Source organism: Branchiostoma floridae, chromosome 19, assembly GCF_000003815.2.
Source record: "Branchiostoma floridae strain S238N-H82 chromosome 19, Bfl_VNyyK, whole genome shotgun sequence".
Taxonomy (NCBI): domain Eukaryota; kingdom Metazoa; phylum Chordata; class Leptocardii; order Amphioxiformes; family Branchiostomatidae; genus Branchiostoma; species Branchiostoma floridae.
This window is the reverse complement of record NC_049997.1, coordinates 1,502,371-1,526,716: the sequence shown is the minus strand read 5'-3', so window position 1 is coordinate 1,526,716 and position 24,346 is coordinate 1,502,371. Positions and strand designations below refer to the sequence as shown.

Genomic DNA, 24,346 nt, shown 5'->3' with positions numbered 1-24,346 from the left:
ACCACCACACAACAAACCTTAATCAATTCAAGGAGACTTGTATTGTTTTGACAATTGTTTTTTGACAACAGGCGAAAATCCATGTGCGCGCAAATGTAAAATTAAGTCAGAGTGGCCTTAGTAAGTACAACACCGGTAAATTTTGTATTATGTAGAGCATCAACTACCTATTACTTATACATACATGTGTACGTGTAGCCCTTACAAATGGCCATGTGGGGGTAAGGACACCAATGCCAACTACATTAAACTGTGAACACCATGAACTGCATGTGACCTTGCAGACACAAAGGTTATTTCTGATATGTTCTGAGTCTTTCGTGGAACACTCTGAGAATGGCTAAACCTACATGTAAGACTGAACTTCAGCTTCATTCTTTTTTAAATACTGTCTTGATATTGCAGAATTTTGCCGCTGCCATAACAAACATAAGGCACTTGCTAAACTTTACTTACTAGTTCCCGGATATGTTGAGTCTGGATATGGTTCATGATACATTGTATTTGGCATGTGGGTAGGGGCCGGGAAAAGGAAGGCTTTCCTACCGGCTTTTAAAGAACTGCAGCTGAACTTCAGGTTTTGATATCTTGTGTTCTGAAAACACTATGGTTGTGATTTTTGAGTGGTAGTTAGCTCTTGAGACAGAGAGCAAGCGGCTTTTGCAACAATACTGCAGACTCTGGCATTAAAGCTAAGGTCACAATCCGCCATACGTGCAATTTGTCCGTACGTTTTTTGGGGAGGCCATGTCCGCCACGTATTTCCGAAATCGTTCAGGTTGCACAGGGCAGGCGCGTCGCTCGTACTGGCACGTACGGGGGTGAATCCGCAGCCTGATGGCACAAAGTTTTGTCTGCACGTAAAGTTCTACGGTGTGTCTGCGTGCTCCAAAATCCGTCGGATTCCCTACGAGTTCGTACGGAGGCGGTACTTACCACTTACAGATCCCAAAAGATTGCCCATGTTTTGGCACGTTGACAGCACATATTTGCACGTACGGTGGGTTGTGCCCACGGTGGGTTGTGTCCATAGCTTAACTGTAGTTGAGGAGAAAAATCCTACTTTTAATGAACAAATGTGACCAGGGCTTTACAAGGCAAATGATCATACTGGCTACACTTATAGTGCATTGATATGAACACAACAAATATTACACAATAATCTTGATAAAACATTAAACTTTTTAATAAAACATTTAAAAGCTTATTAAAAAAATATTCTATTACTCTGTGTAAGTGATGATTAAGAAGAGATCATACATACAGAAATCTACTTGGGTGGTAGAAGTACATAATAGGTCTGTATAATTATGATAAAATAACATCACAGATACAATTTATGTTACTGTAACTGGACTACATGTACATGTATATCAATAAAAATTATGTACATCTAGATTTTTACATCTCTGCAATAAGATTGCCATCGATTACCAACATCTGACAAAAGTCAAAACATCTTTTTGTCAACAATCATTACGTATATTGAGAAGTGGAATAAACCTAAAATCATCATTCCTCAATTATAACAGAACAATTCTTAAATCATAATAAATGCTTAAGAGAACAGTGCTTGAGCTTGAGAGCAGCAAAAACATCCAACACAATTGTCTTCACAAAATGTCTTCAGGCTGTAAGAATACATTGCAGCATATCAATTCGAGAGCATGTTAAGTTGAAGTTGGACATGAGGAGCACCAGCGGTACTGTGAGATACTATCTGTTTCCAGCTGGCCTGCTGGCCTCCTGGCGCAGCTGCTGCTCCTTCCTGTCCAGTTTGCGGATGTTGTCCATGAGAACCTGGTTGGTCGGATCCAGCTTCAGCGCTGCCTGGTAGTGCTGCCGGGCCTCCTGGATCTCTTCCTGGTAGGAACAATAAGGAACTATAATTATAGAGATGGTTGCTCCATAAATACTTACACAGCTTCCTACAGCATGTATAAGAAACTTTTTCTCTTCATACTTTTCTCTACAAGTCTACATTTCTCTACTTGTCATTTATTGGCTAAAAGTCAGTGGATACAAGTTTTTGCATCTAATACACCATGCTTTAAAAAACTTGCAATTTGGTCAGAGTTGTTATGGAAATTGAAATCCTCCCTCTTTGGTGTAATAAAGATCAAGGATCTCCGATCTTCACATTACTATCTGAACGTGCTGCTGTTTCAGCCAGACTGGTTAACTGAGAAATGACTATTTCTAATTTCAAAATCTAACCCACCCTTTGCAATCCTTCTCAGCAACCATTTTCCTCAGTTCCATGAGTGGTTGCTGATTCTGGGTTTGATGTATTGTGTTTTATAATGTGTGGTGCACAACACAGCATCCCCTGCCTGGTGCTCCACATTGTGTTGTTTTGTAATTCAAATACATTTTGTAAGTCACAGTGAACTACAATTAAAAAGACAAACAAGAAATATTTCCAAGAGGCATGAAATCTTCCAACTCTTGTTGATCATGTGCTATTCATTTTGATGTAGATCTATCAGGTCGTTAACAACAGTATATCTCTTCTCCTAGCATTGATATGTAGAAGTGCTTCCAAGTTAACATGTGCAATACACCTTTCTCATGAGGCAGCCATGATAGATCTAAAACGAGTTCAATGAGGCAAACAAAAGACTGTCCATCATAATCAGCAATTCAACCAATGATCGCATGGAAATTAGAAAATCGACCAATAAGAGAATGGCTGCATGTCTATCGAATATTTGCATCATGTTTTTATTTTGCACCTCTTAAGGGACAATGCGATCAGTCTATGCTACTCTAAATTGCTATATCTGTCGGTGCATAACGCTAGTTATAATATTCATTATTTGGTCTTATATTGTAAAAATTTGTGTGGTCTGGGGAAAAACTAAATGGGAGCTGATATTAGAAATAAGTTTGTCTGTTTGCCTCATTGACCTCGTCTTCAATCAATCATGGTCGCTGCGCGAGAAAGGTGTATAGCCAGCACTGTAGGTACAGGCACACCGGCACCCTGTTCACCCTCCTCCCCACCTTGATATGTAGCAGTGCTCCCAGGTTCATGTGTGCAGAAGCCAGGTTAGGATAGAGGCTCACTGCCTTCCTGTAACTGTCCAGGGCCTGAGAGATGTGGTTCAGGTCCTTGTGATGGTTGCCCAGCTCATAATGCAGCTCTGCAGTCTGTTTAGCCTCATAGTTGGGTGGTAGAAGTTCCAGTGCTTGCAGTGCACTCTGTAGAGCCTACAGGTATGTACACGTGTATACAGATTCACAATATTCATGAAATGTTCACACACAACTGTTACATTGATTCTTTAAAATATCTATCATAAACACTGCACACTTTTATCATGAGGTGTACTGTTAATCATAGCTGACTGGCTGTAATGTTGATCATAGCCAGTCAGTCATATATACATTTGTATATTCCTGACAGCTTTTGATAAACCAACTCTAACCAACCATACAGCTAGTTGCATTTATGCAATTACCAAGAAGCTGGAGGAAGTCGAATGTCCTAGAATTATAGATTAGACGCATATCTGAATATATAGATGTGTATAATTGTTTCCATTGTTACATATAAAGATTGTTACCATGTGACCTGTACTTAGCCCAGTGGGGCAAAATGTGCAATAAAGGTCTTCATTCATTCATATGACAGGGCATTGTCACCCCTCTCTTGATCTTGACCTGCTCCTATCTCTTCTGCTTCTCACAGTCCATGGACAGGTTTGTTTTTACTGTTTTATTTTGCATAAATGTTCTCTCCAATTCTACATTTCACATTAGTGAGATATTTGCTGTCCTGATTTCATAGTGATGTCATACATATAATTATACTGAGACAAAATGTGCAACCCCAACCAACCAACTTCCCATATATATGTTGTTGGTAGCGTTTGTGTGTGTGTGTATGTGTGTTTGTAGAAAAGCAGCATCCAGAATGCCTGGATTGAATATCTTGATATTTGGTATGTGGGTAGGTGTTGATGAGACCTTGAAACAGTTAGATTTTGGTTACCCTACATGTAGTGTGTTGCTACAGTACTGCAGTGGAACTACCGGGTTTGATCTCGCTTTCTGAACATGCTAGGGTGGTGATTATTTTTAGTGGTGAATACATGCAGCTCTTGAGGCCGAGAGAAAGTGGTATACAATGTAGGGTGTTTTGGAACTGCAGGGACCTGTTCAGGGTCAGACTTTGAAAGGGAATATCTCAAGATGGGGTTGACGGATTGTCCTGATTTTTATATTATAGACAACTTCATATAGTTGAATATTACTATCATTATTAGGGGTGGGTACCGGTACAGAAGATTCAGGTCCAGGTCTGGTTCAGTTCCAGAGGATCAGATCCTGGTCCGGACCTGAGCCTGATTCAGGGTGAAAACTTGTGAATAGACGATAATTAAAACAATTGTCCATTTCACAACAAAGAAATCTGTTTTGTGGAGTATTAGACTCCCACTGGCGTTATAAAATCCTACAAGGCTAACTGGTTCTGTACGATTGACTGTAAAACTTGGTAGAGATGAAGATAGACTCTAATCTACTTGCTCTTGTTATTTTCTTTGACTGGTAAGCGCCAAAACGTGTGAATGCCTGATCATATTATGATTATATTATAATTATGATTTGTTCATTTTCCAATAGGTCCAACATCCGGTCTACCTAACTTTTTCAGTTCCGATTTTTCTGGACTGGTCCCATAAGAAAAACGGGTTTTGTAGCGGTACACCATACCTGTACCCAGCCCTAATCATTATCATTACCATTCCCCACTGTATCTAAGAATTCCCACCTTCTGACTAGATCCCATCATGCCATACAAACTGGCCAGATGACGATGAGCATCAAACAAGTCTGGTCTCCTGTCCAGCATTCCAAGCAGCAGCTCTTCAGCCTTTCTATGATCACCCAAGCGTCCAACAACATGGGCCTGGGGGCAATAAAGCACAAAAAGGTCATGACACACAGTTAGCACAGACTTTTTAATGTGTGTTTCCATTTTTATGTTTATCATCATGGAGGTGAAACATATGTTTTTTTGCTCTGGTTCTTGTACTTCTTGTCCAAACAAAGAAGGTTGATGACCTGGACCAGACTGCTGCTACCATGGTTAAGTGGCAGTAGTATACCCTGTGGTGTTAAATTACGTAGCAAGTGGCAGGACAGTGCTACAGGGGCTGGTTCATGTCTGTCTGGGTCTATAGAGATGTGCTTACATAAGTAGAAACAGTTTCATGTCTGTCTGGGTCTAGAGAGATGTACTTACATAATGAGTAACAGTTTCATGTCTGTCTGGGTCTATAGAGCTGTACTTACATAATGAGTAACAGTTTCATGTCTGTCTGGGTCTATAGAGATGTGCTTACATAAGTAGAAACAGTTTCATGTGTGTCTGAGTCTAAAGAGATATTTAGACTCATAATGAGTATTACTAACAGTTTCATGTCTGGGTCTAAAGAGCTTACATAATGAGTAACAGTTTGACCAAAACGTCTTGACGACACGTCCAACCTCTGCAAGACAGGGAAGAACGGACGCTAAACCGGATAGTGAGTGAGTGTGAGTGAGTAACAGTTTCATGTCTGTCTGGGTCTAGAGAGATGTACTTACATAATGAGTGACAGTTTCATGTCTGTCTGGGTCTAGAGAGATGTACTTACATAATGAGTAACAGTTTCATGTCTGTCTGGGTCTAGAGAGATGTACTTACATAATGAGTGACAGTTTCATGTCTGTCTGGGTCTATAGAGATGTGCTTACATAATGAGTAACAGTTTCATGTCTGTCTGGGTCTATAGAGATGTACTTACATAATGAGTGACAGTTTCATGTCTGTGTGGGTCTATAGAGATGTGCTTACATAATGAGTGACAGTTTCATGTCTGTGTGTGTCTATAGAGATGTGCTTACACATTGAGTGACACTTTCATGTCTGTGTGGGTCTCTAGAGAGATGTACTTACATAATGAGTAACAGTTTCATGTCTGTCTGGGTCTAGAGAGATGTACTTACATAATGAGTAACAGTTTCATGTCTGTCTGGGTCTAGAGAGATGTACTTACATAATGAGTAACAGTTTCATGTCTGTCTGGGTCTAGAGAGATGTACTTACATAATGAGTGACAGTTTCATGTCTGTCTGGGTCTAGAGAGATGTACTTACATAATGAGTAACAGTTTCATGTCTGTCTGGGTCTAGAGAGATGTACTTACATAATGAGTGACAGTTTCATGTCTGTCTGGGTCTAGAGAGATGTACTTACATAATGAGTAACAGTTTCATGTCTGTCTGGGTCTATAGAGATGTACTTACATAATGAGTAACAGTTTCATGTCTGTCTGGGTCTAGAGAGGAGGTCCTTCCATAATGAGTTAACAGTTTCATGTCTGTCTGGGTCTAGAGAGAGAACCTCTTCATACACAGTCTTGGCATCCATGATCCGGCCAGTGTTGTAGTACATAGCTGCCAGCAGCTCAAGAGTACCAGCCTCCTTTTTTAAGGATATAGCCCTGAAAAAAAGAAACAGTTTCTTCCATTCATGATCAGACTCCCCTGTTTCTGAAAAGATTTTGTTTTGCATGTCTACACTATATAGTGCTGTAGATGAACCAGTCATCAAAAAAGAAATCAAAACAATCAAAGAATCCTCAGATTAGAATAAATACTAAACATATATTCACAGGATGAAAGCACTGTACATGTCAAATGGATCTTTAAAGGAGTCCTAAACTCCAAAAGGGAGTCATTTTCCAATGGATATCAATTTGAGGAAGTAACAAATGCATATAATCTAACATAATGATAAAGTGCCTAACAATCTCACATGCATAAAAAAAATCATTCAGTATTCTACTAACTCCCAAAGTAAAATGTACTCTCTAATTAAATTTATCTCAGGATATGGCTGGGTATGGGAAATTCTTAATGGCAACACCTGTAAAAATTAGGTTACAAAACTAATTTCTGGCAAGAAAAGAAAACCTTGTCTTGTTATGTGTTCCTTAATTTGAACAAGTGACCTTTCTGGTGAGCTTATCATCCTTCATTCATGCCGAAAATATTCTTGATGAAGGAAGTGTCTATAAGAATACGGATAGCATTGGTGGGGTCTACAAGGGGCATTCAATAAGTAATAACTCTGACTCATTTCCCATAGTAGGAGATTAATGAAACTTGGCACAGTTATCAGTCTTCTCTTCATAGGAACCACCCAGAGTTATGCATTTCTCCCATCGTTTGATGCAGCTCTGGACACCGTTTTTGTAGGACACCCCAAGTTGGTCCTCCAACAGATGCCTCATCAATGGCACAAGAGGAACGACCAGGTCTGGGAGCTGTTTCCACAGACTTCCGGCCATGTTTGAATTCAGGATGCCAGCGTTTTACAAGGTCATATGATGGGGCATCATCACCATAAGTTTCTTTCGTTTTATCAAAAGTCTCCTTTGGTGTGCATCCTTTCAAATACAAAAAACGGATCACTGCGCGACACTCAACTGGCTCCATTTCACACCTGGTCCGTTTCACACCTAACTCAGTTCAAACACCAGTAAATCAGAAACCACAATTAGTTCAGAGCTCTTTTTTGCAACATAGATTATAGAGATATGAATAATTACACATGCAAAATTTCATTTAGATCGTCTCGTAAATCACCACACGTGGAATTCTGCAAAAAGTTTGATTACTCATTCATTGATACATCAAAAACAAAACTTGCCGGACATGTCAAGTTTCACGGGTGTGTCAGTACCCACAAATTCCTAGTAATTCTTATTTTCGACCTTTTGAAAAATTTTATCATATTTTTTTGACCTGAAAAAATCCAAGAGGCAAGAAATAAATTTGATGTGGCCTTATTTAACAAAGTAGCTCAGAGTGACAGAGTATCTACAGAACCCTCTAGCATCATGTAAGAAAGACTCCGGACTCCTGGTTGACCTGGAATGGAAACTAACCTGAGGAATAAGCTCTCTGCTTCCTGAGTCCTGTCGAGGGAGCGAAGGAGTCGGGCCTTGTTCACCATGGCAACTGTGTGAGTAAGGTCAAAGGTCAGGGCTTGGTCATAGAGAGACAGTGCCTCGGTAGTTTGACCTGCAGTGGAACATGAAGAAATCATCTGTTAGTTTTTACCAAATTGTACAATTGATAATTTCCACTTACCCATCCTCTAACTTGTTCTTTCCAGTCCTAATGCAGGTCAACACATTTTATATACGTAGTCTAGTACTAACAATGCTAAACTTTCAACACTAAGGTATACACAGATTGCCTTCTTTAGGATCAATACTGATGACCAATCACTTCAGGAAGTAAACTCGCAAGAGTTACAGAGACATGATCCTATTAACACCTGATCTTGCGGATACATGACGACAGCATTTGGTCAAACTACAGAAGATCTGTGAACTTGATCTGTGTATAACTTTGTGTTGGAAGAAAGTTTAGCATTGTAACGTAAGGTTACCAGTTTACGGTTGATTTGCTAAAAAATTCCTAGAGAGTTAAATGACCAACCCTGAACCAAGAAAAAATTATTTCTGCTACATGTATTTACCTAATTTGGCCAAGAAAGCTCCATAGTTATTTAGAACATCAGGGTTTTCCCTGTCCAGGTCTAGAGACTTCTGATAAATGTCCATGGCCTCCTGGTTCCGATCTACGTCTGACAGCAGGGAGGCCAGGTTGACATGAGCATCGATGTAGTCTGGTTGGATGACAATGGCTCGTCGCAAAAGCGTTTCTGCTTCTGATGTCTTGCCTTGTTTACTGGAAAAAAGGCATGTTATTAAGTCAGGTCAGTATAAATGCCTGTTCTTCAAGCTACTGTAAATGCAGAAATGTTTGCGGTGGTTTTATGTTTGTGGTTTTCTCGAGGCAGTCTCGCCGCAAACTGTAAACCACCGTAAACATTTTTCTGTTACAGTATGTGACTGCAGTGTATGGCACTACCGTGAACTTAAAGCCACCCTACTTTCCTGCTAACACGGAATTAAATCCCAGCAAACGTAAATGCATTTACAGTATCTTTCTGACAGCTCTGCTACAATCATTTATGCACAGTGTTTCACTAGCACACTGGGATGTTTGTAGTTACCTCCATGAAATGTCATGGAGGTTATATTTTACCCAGCGTTTGTCTGTCTGTGTGTCTGTCTGTGTGTAAACAAGATAACTCAAGAACGGCTGGGTGAATTGGTTTCATACTTGGTGTGTTGGTAGTGTGTGATGAAAGCTGGAAATGATTAGATTTTGGGCCCACTAGCGGCTTCCCTTGGTACTGCAGCGCAACTTCCGGATTTGCTATCTCGGTGTTCTGAACATGCTATGGTCACGATTTTTCTGTATTAGATAGCTCTTGTGCTCAGGAAGAAATGACATAAGTTTGGGCCCCCTAGCGTCTAGTTTTGGGATAGCAGGGGCATATTTGTCAAAAACTTCTGAAGAGGATAACTCAAGAAGGGAACAACGGATTTTCATGATTTTTGGTATGTAGGTACCTTAGACAATGTTGTACAAGGTAAGATACTAATTATGCAAAATAGGAATACATTTGCATAATTAATGAGAATATTCTATCATAGCAGTTTTTTCTATGTATCTCTTGTCCTGGACATGATATGGTCTTGACATTTGGCTGGTAGATAGCTTGCAGTGTCATGACAAAGTGGGGCAGGTTTCAGCCCCCTAACATTTAATTTCGGAACTGCAGGGGCGTTTTCGTCAAGGCATTCGAAAGAGGATAACTGCAGAAAGGATTGACGAATAGGCATCATTTTAGGCATGCAGGTAGGTTGGGCAAAGATGTCAATAATGATATGCATGTTATGCAAATGAGGACCTAATTTGCATAATTAATGAGGGAATTGTATAATTTCATTGTTTGCAATAACAGGACTTCAATAAATGTAACACTTGTTAATCACGATAGGTGGAATATAAGCAGAAACCAAATATGGTAATGAGGAACTAATTTGCCTAATTTATGTAAAAATGGCAAAACCGCCCATTGATTTATGATTTTATAATTTTGACATGTGTATGTTAGTCTATGATGAATAACACCATGCATAAATTATGTTAATGTGTTAGTAAATTGCATGAAATTCACAAAAGCTCTAAATATTCATGGAGGTATGAGGTCGCCGAACTCTAGTTCATAATGTTTCTATATACATGTATTGCCAATTTTGGCAATGGCATGGCATTTTTTTCACCATGCAGGAAATTTAAAAAAAGACAAACTCAGTCTCAGGTTATTAACAAACTCAGTCTCAGGTCTTTTATGGCATAAAAGACGCACTCACAGTCCTCAAAACATTAGGGCTTGTAGGCAGGGAATGCCTTTTCTTTTACTAGTTTTAGATTTCCAATGAAAACATTCAACAAACTCAGTTACAATTATACAGGGTGTCAACATGGGCTCCCTTGTAAATCAGTTTTTTTCAAACTGAAGGGATTACCCTACAAGATCAATAAAAAAATACATAAGGGAGATCTTGGTTTGGTGGGTCTATCTCTTTCACTTTTCAGGTAAATAAACCAAGGCTGTATAGAGCTTTCAATTTTCTATGTCCCACTCATTGTATCCAAGTATGCTCTTCAGATGAATGTTAAAAATTTATCTATCAAAACTTGACCACTTTTCGGCAGCTAGCAATGGAGCGCCATGAGTTTGAGCGTGTCATGTTAGGGCATCTCCCAATACAAGAAGACTATTCTGGGCTCTAGTGTACAATGTACCTGATAAGGTTAGCCAGGTTGAAGTGAGCCTTGGCATGTTGTGGTGTGATGTTCATGGCCCGACGGTAGTACAGCTCCTGTAGCTGCGTGTCATTGGTCATCAGGGTCCCCAGATTGTTATTGGCACTGGCATGGCGGGGGTACAGTCTGCCATCACAAAACAAATCACAATAAGGTATTATTGATATGGATGACATCCTCTGGAAACTTGTGCAAAATGATTGAAATATCGTAGAGTGGAATTTGCTATCACCAAGCACAGTAGGAACATCATCTCTGGATAGTTTTAAAGAACGCTTGCAGATAGATGTGCAAAAGTTCGGTGTGACGGGTCCTTCGGTGTAATATAACCAGCTGCTGCCGCGTGGTGAGTTACGCCGAAGGGCGGTTATACCGGCTATATAGATAGAGATACAGATACAGAAATATTGATAAAAAAGTTTCATTGTGAAGTCCTAGTGTACAGAGTATGGTACATGCATTATGTACATTGCTTTTTGTTCTTTCTTCTTTGACTTTGGAATTGACTTTGGAATTCAATAACATATAATAAGTGACCACTATAGACAAAATGCTGATCAATTGACCGAGCAATAAGTTACACATGATTTCAGTATCCACTGGAAAGTCCTTAAAAACGTTTACTTGTAACTTACTCCAATGTTCTCTGGTAGTGGAAAATGGCCTCCTCATGTCTGCCCAGATCCTTTAAGTAGTTCCCATAATTGTAATGCACCTTAGCATTGTGGGGCAAAGTTTCCACACCAGACCTATGGACAGGGTGAAGAAACTCAATCAAATCTTACTATAAAGTGTAAATAACAAGGTAAGGTACATTCAATCACTGAAGAACAGTGGAATCTGTATGAAACGTCTGAATAAATTGTATATATATCTCCAGCAGGAAGGATTGATCCTGGATTGTACATTCTGGATGACTTACATGTATCTGCACAAACGGACCTCCATTAACGTTGTAACCAATTTAAGCACTAATTTCCACTGTTAGTAAGTGAAGCAAGGAAATTTGTGTAGAGTGCCTTTCCCAAGGGCACAACATGCACCTGAGCATATCAGGGGACTTGAACTCAGGACCTCTGGGCTTTGCACTAGACTATGCAATGCAATAAACTTGTTACTAGTTACAAGACTTAGTAGAACTAAGTACACTGCATGATTGTGCTGCTACCACACACTTTACTTCTATTCCTCATAATTTTCTCCCCCTCTTACCATTTCCTGCTGACCTTTACAAAAAGCTGATATTTAGACAAAGAATTTTGTTGTTCCAACTGCTTCCCCTGTTTGGATTAATCTCCAAGCAGATCCTACGCTGGCATAAGATAGTAGCCAAGGAGTGTAGTCAGCCAAGAGGTGTTCATTTTCCCTGGTAGCAAAACACACTCCTAAGCCAGCTTCACTCCCCTACAGCTTTTGATACTTATGCTACCGTAGGATCTGCTTGGAGATTAGTTTGGATGGAGACAAGTCTGATTACATACTGCAGCTGTAATAACCTGGGAGTTACTAATACCAGGCACAACTCATCATTAATAATAATAACATGGCACTAAGCAGGAATAAAGCTCCATGGAGTATAACAGGGTTGGACAAGTTTTCTAAAATTCAATTGTGCTTTCGGGCAAGCACATAAAAAATTTATTTTCCCGAAACCAAATTCTCACTTGCCCCAAATTCAAATGACATTTTTCTACGTATTTTCACTTCCAGTAATGGAATTATGTTTATTGGCTATATTTTATTTTTGTGTTGACCAATGCTTGATGCCATGACTGTGAAAAGTAGCAAGTAGGTCAAAATCTCACTCAATGGAAAAAATCTAACTTGCCCGATCGGACAAGTGGACTTATCCTACCCTTGTATACATGTATGTAGTGACATTTACATGTGACACTTTACTGCTGAATTACCTGAATAAAGACTCTCTCGTCCACCATGTTGGGTTCCTGTGGATAGTTTTACAGCCCCACAAGATGATGAGCAGTAGAGTACAGCCTGTCATCAGGCTGGAGACAGGTTTACCTAAGGCACAGCACAGGTTGTGGATCCCATGCACCAGCAGGATGAAGTAACCCATGCTGGAGGAAAAGGACACAGATTATCACTTTGGTCATGTCTTCTTGGTGTAGAAGGCTATCTACTGAAATGACAAACAGAAGACAGAAATGGCTTGGCAATGTACTGAGCAAGGCGCATGACAGAATACTATGTATTTAAGTTCGCAGGGATTTAATTTTGCGGTAGCGGGAAAAAGATCATTTCACGGTGGTTTAAGTTGGTGGTAGCACCATGCACTGTAGTCTCTAATAATGCCATGAAAAAATGTTTGCGGTGCTCTTAAGTTCGCGGTAAAGTGGCCACAGCGAAAACCGCGAACATCAAACCACCGCAAAAGTTTCTGCATTTACAGTACCCAAAGTTGCCTAGACTGGAGCCCTTGATGGTAAAAGATGCTACATTTGTATATGGAGAACTTTGTCAGACAACCTGGCATCCATGGGGCTCTACTGGCCATCAGCACAGACCCAGATGGGAGAAAAAGCCATGGCCTTCTATCCGTTTCTCCAAGGATGAGGAGGATGAGGAGGATAAGTAAGTCAAAAGTTCAGCAGCACTGACCTTGGAATGTAGAGGATTCTCTCGGCCACTACAAAGCCCACCCTAATGAAGACATTAGAGGCAGGTAGGAATGGCAGGACCAACAACACCAGCCCCAGTACGGCAACCATCCCTGCCTCGTCCTGACAAAGAAAACATGCTGAGTTGAAATACATGTATTTACAATCCCTTCACTGATTAACTAGTTAGGCAATTGCTACAGTAACTGTTGTACATGTAACAAATTACACTACAACTGGCACTAACATTTGACAGAAAGCTTAACAGTACATGGCATATTATAGCATACTGCTTTGTTAACTAGTTAGGCAACTGCTACAGTAACTGTTGTATGTAACAAATGTTACTACAACTGGCACTAACACTTGACAGCAAGCTAAACAGTACATGGCACATTATAGCATACTGCAAACTATTCATATGCTGTACTGCCTTACATTCATGTACACATGCATTGATTGTAGCAGTATTTTCTGGCCTTACTTTCAGGTAGACCACACTAATCTGTTCTCAGATCTTTAAAAAACATATCTACTGGAATGCCAAAATTTGATTATTAATCTTAAATCATTCCTTAAATAAGTCTGAGAACCCAAAAAATAATGTGACACTGAGCAAATCTTGTCTTGGTAAGACTATTGTAATTGTAATTGTATACTTGCCGGTAGAATTCTTCTGAAAAGAAGCTTAGCCTACAATTTGAAAGCACAGTGGATTTCACTTGATTGCTCTAGTGAGGCCGGCCTTGTTTAAACAATTCTTGATTGTGTGTTGTTTGAAATTTTTGCATCGTAACCTCTCCTACAAACAGAGCAATATCTTTTCTGAATGTTAGGCAGTTGTTGTTAACTGCCTGCTTCTTCATCTGTGAACAGTGTATATAGATAGAAAACTGCTAACAGCTTTGGGAAATCCTATTTGTTATTAACAATTGGTAATATCTAAGAAAAGACTAACCATATGTGTGAAGATATACAAATGTCTATTGCCAGATAGCAAAATGTGGATGGCAGAACTTGTGTTTTAACATGTTTCCTTAATGCCCTTCAGTACCAGCCTTTGTTCAGAAATATCCAATGCCCATTAACATTTTCTTTCTAAGACAACTAGTGATTGGTTGGCATGTTTACCTCTGCAAGAAACAGGCAGTACGCAGTAAGGCTGACCATGGTGACAACAAACGCAATGGTTGCTAGGTTACGGGTATCCAATATTGACTCCACAAGAGGGATGCTGCCCATCTGCCAATCATAGCACAGGGTGATGGGAGCCAATAGGAGCCAAGCATTGAAGACCAGGAGGTATGAGTAGGTCAGGAACCTGCAGAAGAAAAAGAAAGACGACACTGACCTGGGATCTGGGATTAAAAACAATGCACAAAATGGATGCAGAATATGTTGTGTAGTAATTCTATTCACGGGACACACATTGGGGCAGGTAGATTGGTACAGAAAATTCAGGTTTACCGGTACAACTAGTTCAGGTCCAGAGAATCAGGTACATTCAATCATTACCCTCTACTCTATAACTCAACTATAACAGTGCACTCATTCATAATTTCTACTTGTCAAAGGCTGGGTATTCTGGCCATCATCAAGGTTTGCCATGAATACTTCCATTGTTTTCAGTTTTCATTGTGTACACGTACAGGTATGTCCATGTGTTTCCGCATACTTTGGCCAGCAACGTAACTCAGGAAGTTATGGATGGATGTGATAATTATATTTCAGCCATAGCACAGGTATAGTTGAAATATATTGTATTCATAATGTTTCTTCTTCTTCTCCTGTCAAATCTTCAAAGCGATTCATCCATGTTATACCTGCACCGAATGACCTGGAATTTGGCACAAGGGTAGGTGGAGTGGGCAAATACCCCCAGAATTTTTTCATTTTTTGTATCTGCCTTTAAAAATGATTTTATTGAGTTCTTTGGGCAATTTTTAGACCAAAACTTTATATTTTGTCCGCCTGTACCCTGGCACTACAACTGAATGACCAGTCCTGAAATTTGGCACAGAGGTGCCTTGATCATATGCCAATATAGTTTCAATAACACTTTGGCAGATAGAACTGTTACAACAAAATGCTTAAATTTGCAATTTTTGGCAATTTTTTGACAAAGAAAAGTAAATTTTTTTGGCTCCTGTTCCCTGGTTCCCTGAAATTTGGAACAGGAGTGCTCTGCATATGTGCACATGAATTCAATAACACTTTTTGCATACAGTACAACAAAATGCTTAATTTTGAGATTTTTTTTACCAAAAAAACATATCAAAATGATTTAGTTGGGGAATTATGATTCAATCAAATAGGTAGCTAATGACCTAGCCTGAATCAATATCCTGAGGATTTGGCAGCCACTCAGCGAGCCTGGTGTTATCTGGATAGTCCAATATCACCATTTTCCACAGATTATGGAAACTTTAAGGTGGATTTAAGGATTTTTGGAGTTTCTAATTATCTGACGTGGAAAATTGATTATCACCGCACAATTACAAATGTTTGGAATATGCTGTAATTTTTTTAAACAATTTTTTATAACACCACATTGCCAATATAAAGAGTTTATACATTGAAATACTATCAGGATCAGCAAAGAAGAAACAGCAGCTGCTGTAGTGGTCTATTTATAGCAGCATTACCATAAGGTGGTTTCCCACTGTTTGGAAGCTAGCATGAAATATTTGCCTGTTTTGACACAAATCTGTACAATACAATGATAAGGACTATTGCATACCAGGCTTAAGATCAAAGACTCAAGATAACACTAACCAAAGTACAACTAGAGACCAGAGAATTCAGCCTTACCCTTAGCACTGGAATGTCAAAAACCTTGTCAGACTCTACACATGTTAAATTTTACCCTTTTCGACTGATGAGGATAGTAAGAAAGAACTGTGGGATCCTGAACACTGTAAATGTTCGTGATGATTCTTTGTTTGTAGTTTTCATGGACACAAACCACTGCAAACATTTTTTTCATTACAGTATGCTACTGCTAACTCAAAACCAGTGCTAACACTCCATTTTAACACTACCACAAGATTAAATGTTCACAAACATTTACAGAATCTTCTGGGGAAGTGCTGGGGAGATACACTATGAATGGTGAAATATATGAAATGTGCAGGAAAAGTCACATGTTTTCTGGGATAGGTTGAGTTTGGCATCAGGACGATTCAGCTATTCACCAACTCGGCCCAGTCCTGAACAACTCGGCTAGGGTTAGGCTTATGTTAAGGGCTTAGACCCACCAGTCATAGTGTCCGACATCCATTGAATTTCACTACCAACTTAGATTCCTTCCTTTGACTTTAAAAGTTTGAGAAAAAACAACTAATTGACAAAAAGGAATCTTGCTGCTTTACTCATTCATCTACAGATAAAGTTCAAAGAGAGAAAAATGTGAGTAGATTAACATGAAAGTAAGGCATTGAGCATTTAAATCCATTTCAACTCTCATGCTGACAAAAGAGTTGAATGTTTCCGTAATACTGTTAATGGCTGTAAAGTGTTGTGTAGGTCTGGTTACCTCCCAGCACAAGTATGTGGTCCATAGCTATGGTCTGTTGAAGACAACAGGCAAACATCATCATCACAACCGCAGCAGGACGTTTGACTTGAAATGGCAGATCCTTACCAACAGGCACAACCATTTTGACTTGAGAGCAGGGATGGTGTTCATAACTGCATTGCTAACATCTAAAATTACAGCATATCCAATGACTTGATTAGAAATTAAAACAACTAACTAAGATACCAAAACCATAACAGATTGCCCACCTTGCTTATTTTAAACAGAGATGGTATTATAATCTAAAATTGGAGGTAGGAGGCACACCTATGGAAACATGTGGTACCTCCCAAGTTTCCAATGAAACATAAAGTTCTGTTTTGTCCTGTGTCCCTACAGACGGAGGGACGACTGGATCAGAGGTTGTTCACACATGTTATATAGGGAATGGATGGGGAAATGGCTTCATCAACAAAGTCTTTCCTGGTAAGAACATTTTATATCATGCATGGGTAATTTGATACCTGCTTGCTCAAATGGAAGTATTAACTGTGGTACAGTAAAGTCCTCTATGATTTAGAATTTATGCTTGCAGTTTTTGCAGTGACCCCTCCATCATCAACTCAATGTCACCCGAAAAATAAACGACTGCACGGACGCATGTTTTTAATAATGTAAAATTCCGTTTTAGCCTGCCCGACTGATCTCAAATGGGTGAAAGTTGGTTTGTTTTAGAAGAAATTAGCAGGTAATGTTGTACACGTGCTGCATGTAGGTCGGAGGTATAGGGTCCTGGGTTCTGAGTTGTGCAATCAACCATTGTCAGCAAAAAAGTGCCTGCGGTGCTTGGCTAACTATGTTAAACTTTGTCATTGTTATAAAAAAAGACTGAATATCTAGAGGTTGTGAATAATTCATTTTACATCATAAATGGTAAATGTGCTAAAGAAAGAAATGATATCTATATATTTTACATTGGTTCATTTTGAACACAAAATGCATATTTTAACATTACTTTCAATGCAGTGAAATAACTCACCAATGAGACACTAAAGGCAAATCTGTTTCTATTACCATAGCCATTTGACTATAAGCGCTATCACAAAGTCAAACCAAAGCAAAAAAAACCACTTTATTTTCTTCTTATCCCAAAATTTAACTCATGCACCTTCTCCACTGGAACTACAGTCTGTGGTAGAGTGAGTACTACTTTTAACCGCTTTTTTTTTAGAAACAGCTAGGAGGTAAGACTTAATCTGTCATTCACCATTTTGCTCATACAGTGCATTTTCTAAGTAGACAGGCAGACTCCAGGAAGAACAGTTTGATGTATGCAACAAATGGAGATTCCTAATAAAGAAACAAACAAACAGACAAGGAAGTCAGCACACAAGCATGGTGACCCCATGAGTTAGGCAGATTGGAAACACCAACCCTAATAAGGTTGCATGTACAGAGACCTGGGCCGTTATTTCAGCTCATTGGGTTACAGAGATGCTTACAATCAATCAATGGTCAAATGTTACAAGGTCATTCTTTACAACAAGTGGCCACACGTTTCTGATTTGGATCAATCAATCTAATGACCTGAAAATTAAAGGCCTTTAATATAGAGTTAGGCAGAACTGCACAGCATAGCTGCATGCAGGCAGAGTGACATTCTGTGACTTGGAAATAGCAGAAGATGGTGTGGTTTGGTTTACTTAGGATTTATGGTTGAATTTCCTGTACTTAGCCTTTTTACAGAGCCCATTTTGTGTTTCTTTTCAGATGTGGATGACTGAGAATCTTTTCATATACCTGATGCTGGACTGACACACTTACATGTATAGCAGGAAAGACATCGGTCAACCAAGCCTTACATGTACATGAAGACGTGTATGCCAATAGTGAGAGTCGTAAAGTCAATGGAACAGTTACTCATGTTATCTGGAAGCTGTCTTCCACAGGGTGTACTGGTCTACAGTTGTTCAGTCTGCATAACACACTTGTAGTGCTGACCTTCTCACTATGTCTACAGTTAAAGGATTCAGTCAGATAGACATGAATTGGTCCAGTGTAGATCACAGAGAATAGCTGCCACCATGTTTCTTTCAGTTCTACTCCTTCTGTACAGTTTACCCGAGACTATGGGGCAGATGAATGAACCTGGCTGTACACAGTACAGCACTGCTTTCCAATCTGTGGCATCCTGTGTTGGACTGCAGCTGACAGAAGTACCATCAAACCTCCCCAGCAACATAACTGAACTCAATCTCAACAACAACAGTCTGAGTCACATTAGGAAAGGAGACTTTCTGAGGTTTAGACACCTGACAACACTGCACTTGTCTCAGAACAACATCACTCTTATCCAAGAAAAGTCCTTGTCAGGGCCGCCCCTTGTCAATGTGTTCCTCCGACACAACAGGTTGGAAAACATTCCTGAGGAGGTCTTACACATCCATAGTCTAAAATATCTCAACCTAGAGAACAACCAAATCAACAATCTTACAGTACCACTTGGAAAGTACAGAACAACAGCACAGCTTCGGGTGCTCGTCCTAAAAAACACACAGTTGTCACTGTTACAAGGCCACATCTTTGCCAGCATGAATCTTCAAAGTCTAGACCTATCTTTTAACAAGCTGGAATCACTTCCACACTTGGTTTTTGGAAAGCTTAACAAGAAGTTAGAAACTTTAACACTAGCAGTAAACAGGCTGTCTGACATTCCTAGTTCTATACACAAACTCACAGTCCTACAACATCTGGACCTCAGCTACAACAAAATCAAGAGAGTAGCTGCCACTTCTCTCACTGGTTTGCAAAACCTGAAGACCCTGTACCTCTCAGGCAACGGCATCATTTCCATTGCAGATAATGCATTTTCACATCTTCGGTTGACCCGTCTGAATCTGTCTTCAAACAAACTAACAACCATACCAACTCCACTGACTAGCATGGCATCCATGACAATGTTGTCACTCGGAGGTAATCCTTTGGGGCAAATACAGCCTGGAATACTGCAATCAATGCCTGCATTGCACACATTGGAACTAGAGAAGGTCGGGCTATCCTACTTACCTTCAGGCACCTTCTCTAACTCGTCATTGACACACCTCAACTTGGCCTTTAATAAGCTGCAGGGGCTGCCCATGGACATCTTCAGTGGCACAGCTCTGAGGGTGCTGCAGCTGCAGGGGAACCAGTTCTCCCAGTTCCCTCGTGCTGTAGCAGCACTGTCCAGCCTGGAACTCTTGGACATATGCCACAACGCCATCACTGTTCTGGAACCTGTGGAGGACTTCTCCAGATTGACCAAGCTGACAAGGTTGTTGATGCATGATATGGGCCTGAGAAGGATTGACAAGGATGGCATTTTCCATGGAATGGAGTGTCTTGAAGAACTGGATTTGAGCAGGAACAAACTGACAACACTGCCACGGAACACCTTCCATGGCCTCCCCTCTCTGAGAACAGTTTTGCTTGGACAAAATAAACTACAGTCCCTGCCCATCAATATCTTTAGCAACACAACTACATTAGATCATATCGATCTATCTCATAACAAGCTAGAGTACCTCTCAACTCTCTCTGTTACAACAATGTCTAAAGAATCCATTTCATCCCAGAATGTGCACCTGGAGAACAACCCTTGGTACTGTGACAGTAACCTCTGTCCCCTCATGGACTGGTACAGCAAACTTCAGCAACCTGTGTCAACACCCGCTCCAAACTGTACATGTCAGACACCCTCAAACATGACATTTCATCAAGCAATATCAATGTTTTGTGTCAAAAGAACTGAAACAAGTCCACTCGAAGGAACGGATGACTCATCAAATGTCAGTTATGGGACAGAAGCTGATCAAACGGTCCTTTTTGTGGTTATAGCTGCCATAGTTTTGTTCATGCTTGTTATGGTTGGGGTCATTGTTTACCATTGGAAGAAAAAGCGAGCGCAGTCTCCTCATATCAAGCCTTATCATTTCACCTCGGACATTCGGCGTCAATACCTGGAAGACCTCCAGGGCCTTCTGTCACGACCAGACTCCAGCGAACCAGTCTACGAAACAATTGACAACATGCGCTGCCCTTCTTCGGTGTCCAGTCACATGTACGCAGTGGCTGATGATGACCTGGACACAAGAAGCATGGCAAGTACTGGGACATACCTCTCCTTCCCAGGTCAAAGTAGGTGTGGATGGCAGTCGGCAACATCCCTTTCTGTGATAGATGACGAGGATGACACCAAGACCATCACAAGTCATCATACCTATCTTTCACTTCTCGGGGATACTGACAGCATTGACAGCCAACCTGTACACCTTCCCCTGATTGGTCCAGATGTTAACACAAGCAGCACTAGCATACACAGCAGCATGGACTGTGATGAAGGAGGCACAGAGAACATTCCTGGACAACCAGTCTACAACTTCCCTAAGTGGAAGGGATATTTTCCCAGAGAAAAGTCTACCCTGAGTTCCATAACCTGTGCCTCCCATGCTACTGTCAGCAAAGTCATTCTGGAAGACTTGAAAGACAATGCACTGGATGGAACTGTAACTTAAAAGCTACAACTAAACTAGGCATAGCCTAGGCATACATTTAACAAGATGACAACAAATATACAAATGTACATAGTATTATTACATGTTTGTACATATCGGTAAGACATCTGTTTCTTGAGACAGTGTAAATGTGTCCTGCTAGAGCCAATATTTTAAGAAAGACACATTTTTGTCTGGACTATTTCTTAATACCACAGAGCAAACAAACAAAGCTTTTTCCAAACTCCTACTTGTGCTTGTACACAATATGTGTAGTTGTACATGTACTATCATATTATTATACTATATTCATAGGAAAACTGATGCTGTGGCAGTTATAGCTGTGTTGTGACTTATATAAATCTTGCGATGAACGTGATAGTGTGTTCGTCCCACGACGAGCTCGCCTGCCCCAAAAATGAACTGAAAACTTTTGGCCTTGTTGTCTTCGAATGCACTGTTATCGAAGCCTTTTTGAAAATGCGTGAAATACGTGGATGTCTGAAGTGTGCATACCTCGGAAATTACTGTTGCTGCGCTAGTGGATCACCGAAAATTTATCGTTTATGTCATTTGCCGATATAAGTATTACTGCCGGTATTATGCCAGTGGATGTTAGATCTTGTAACTATACAAATACATGTACCTTGGTCCTACAAATGTGCATTTTTTGTAACTAGGAGTCTTGAACTTTCTTGAACCGGTCAGAAAAAAACGGACCAGAAAAAAAATCAGTGAAACAGATTTTGGACCAATTAGAAAATGAACACATCAGTCCATTCCAAGTCACCGTGCGGATGTTTGTTGCCATTGTTTAGAATTGATTTTAAAGTTTTGTAATTATATGTCTAGGACATTTGATATTTCAGAAATATTTTTAACACTGTTTTAACTTATAAATATATCCCTGGTCCTGTAAAAGTTTGGAAATATTCATGGTGTGGAATTGGATACTTCTAATGGTTTCTAAATAATGATAACAGCATTCTACCATCATTTACCATTTTCTACCATTTTTTTGTAAATGGTTCGGTGGGCTGGGAAGATAGCAATTCACACATCCTTGCAAAGTATGGTTGGGTGCCATGCAACAATGGCCCACCACAAAGGATCCACCAGTGCCCAGCAGTGAAATCTAAAAATATACAGATGCAACGATAGGGCTTACTTTTATGGGGGCAATAAACTAATTTTACCATTTGGCCAGGTTTACCATTTTTTGTAAATATTTGTAAATGTGAAATAATCACAGAGAGGTTTCACAATTATTCTAAATAAAGATATTTTTGTACAGTTACTTTCAAAATGTTTCTAAAAGAAATTCAAATAAATGAGTATTTTCTTGGTCAATTTTTTGAAAATAATCTAATTATTGTGGCTCAGATATTCTCTTATTCAAAATAATTCAGACTAATTATGAATATCGCCTAAAAACCCTCAAGGTGTCTTGGAATGGACTCTATCAGCAGGCTTCCACACATTCTTACTGGTCCAAGGAAATCATGAGAGCAAACTAGAGTAGAGTTCATATTCATAGAGTTATAGTTTTTACAGTCAAACATACATAAGGATTTTAAAAGGCAGTGGGAGTCAGACATGAAGGGTATTAAAATGGAAGTGGGAGTCAAATACTCTATCAAACAGATTTCTCTCTAGTGAAATGGACCGGGTCCATAATCTCCAAGCAGATCCTACAATGGCATACATGTAACATAGTACCAAACTGGCCAAGGAGTGTAGTCAGCCAAGGTGTCCATTTGCCACGCACATAGATAGCGAAACACACTCCTAAGCCGGCTTCCCTCCTCTGGCAGCTTTTATGCTACTGTTGGATCTGCTTGGAGATTACTGGTCCATTGTTTTCAGTGTCGCCCATTCACAATTTTCAGTAATAATCAGGTCCAGGTTCAGGTTCAGAAATGGACCTGATCATTAAGACCTGAACCGGACCTGAACCTGAATTTTCTGTACTGGTACCGACCCCTAGTCTTAACCCTGTTTGCTCCCCAGTAGTAAGTAACCATGCAGACATGAGGTAGTGCTGGCAAGCATACCTGGTGGCCAGGTATGGTGAGAAGGATGTACATGTACATGTGTGTCAGAGAACTGGGGTAGTGTGCCATTCAACATCCACACCCGGAAACACAGCAAACACAGGACCTGTAGAACAGGAAACATTCCTGTTAGCATGTACATTTGTGTATACTAATCAGGTCCAGCTACACAGCTTTACATGTAGCTAAATATAGTCAACACTAGTATTCCAGTAGTCTCGTTGTATACACAGTTCATTGTTACATGCATATTCCGTATCTTGTTTGTACCATGAACTTGCAATAGAGTTAATTCCAGTTGTGGCGGCCATGTTGGATTTCTGGGGTCATCCGGGGTCATGGCACCAGAACGAGACTGCAGGTGGTGCCAGCTGGGCATTCTACTATATAGGCTGTATTGCAGACATAAGTATGCCATCTTCGGGAGTGCATTTCACCCCTCTAAGGTTAACAACTGCACAATATATGCCTGTTATCTATAGAAAATATTGTTTTGGACATTTGAACTTGATTTTGGTGATATTTGTTTATCAATTTTTCACATTTTTGACGGGTGACCTGAGAACAACTAATGTCAGTGTTTGTATCCTCCATGTGCGCTGTGTATCGGTAACTGTGATTAAACCCTACAAAAACATGGAAATATCGGACTGACAGACCTTTGGGTAGAAATTTTAGAAGACATTTGGCTGTTATTCTGATGATTTCTCGATGCCAAGAACCGTTCTGCAAACTACACTCTATGGGAAAGTCCTGCGGCACTCAATGGGGAAGGCGGTGTATGTACCGGGTGTGCTCCTTTACTTGTTTCCCAATTTATCTGACAGTGTTTTTGTTGTTTTATTTTAGTTTAAACAACATACCCCGTAACAAAAA

At 40.0% G+C, this 24,346-nt stretch overlaps 3 protein-coding genes across 3 annotated transcripts in view; 1 reads left to right on the top strand and 2 right to left on the bottom strand.

Moving 5' to 3' along the window:
- Positions 1–1,162: 1,162 nt before the first annotated feature.
- Positions 1,163–23,495, bottom strand: LOC118406766 (protein O-mannosyl-transferase TMTC1-like). The gene is made up of 13 exons (XM_035807077.1): positions 23,471–23,495; positions 14,499–14,688; positions 13,369–13,490; positions 12,660–12,827; positions 11,385–11,498; positions 10,729–10,875; positions 8,543–8,754; positions 7,944–8,079; positions 6,370–6,494; positions 6,298–6,317; positions 4,778–4,915; positions 3,007–3,213; positions 1,163–1,863 (listed from the first exon to the last, which is right to left on the bottom strand). The coding sequence occupies exons 2-13, from the start codon at positions 14,607–14,609 to the stop codon at positions 1,717–1,719; spliced, it is 1,647 nt and encodes a 548-aa protein (XP_035662970.1). The 5' UTR covers positions 14,610–14,688; positions 23,471–23,495; the 3' UTR covers positions 1,163–1,716.
- On the top strand, positions 16,479–21,692 carry LOC118406765 (insulin-like growth factor-binding protein complex acid labile subunit). The gene is made up of 2 exons (XM_035807076.1): positions 16,479–17,370; positions 18,655–21,692. Exon 2 carries the CDS (start codon positions 18,969–18,971, stop codon positions 21,435–21,437), a length of 2,469 nt encoding a protein of 822 aa, XP_035662969.1. The 5' UTR covers positions 16,479–17,370; positions 18,655–18,968; the 3' UTR covers positions 21,438–21,692.
- A 9-nt stretch (positions 23,496–23,504) lies between the features above and the next one.
- Positions 23,505–24,346, bottom strand: part of LOC118407059 (protein O-mannosyl-transferase TMTC1-like) — a gene marked incomplete at its 3' end in the record, with an annotated part of 31,751 nt that continues 30,909 nt past the window's right edge. Inside the window, exon 6 of the mRNA XM_035807477.1 lies at positions 23,505–23,576. Within this exon, the coding sequence (XP_035663370.1) occupies positions 23,505–23,576 (72 nt within the window). The remainder of the gene's footprint in view (positions 23,577–24,346) is intronic.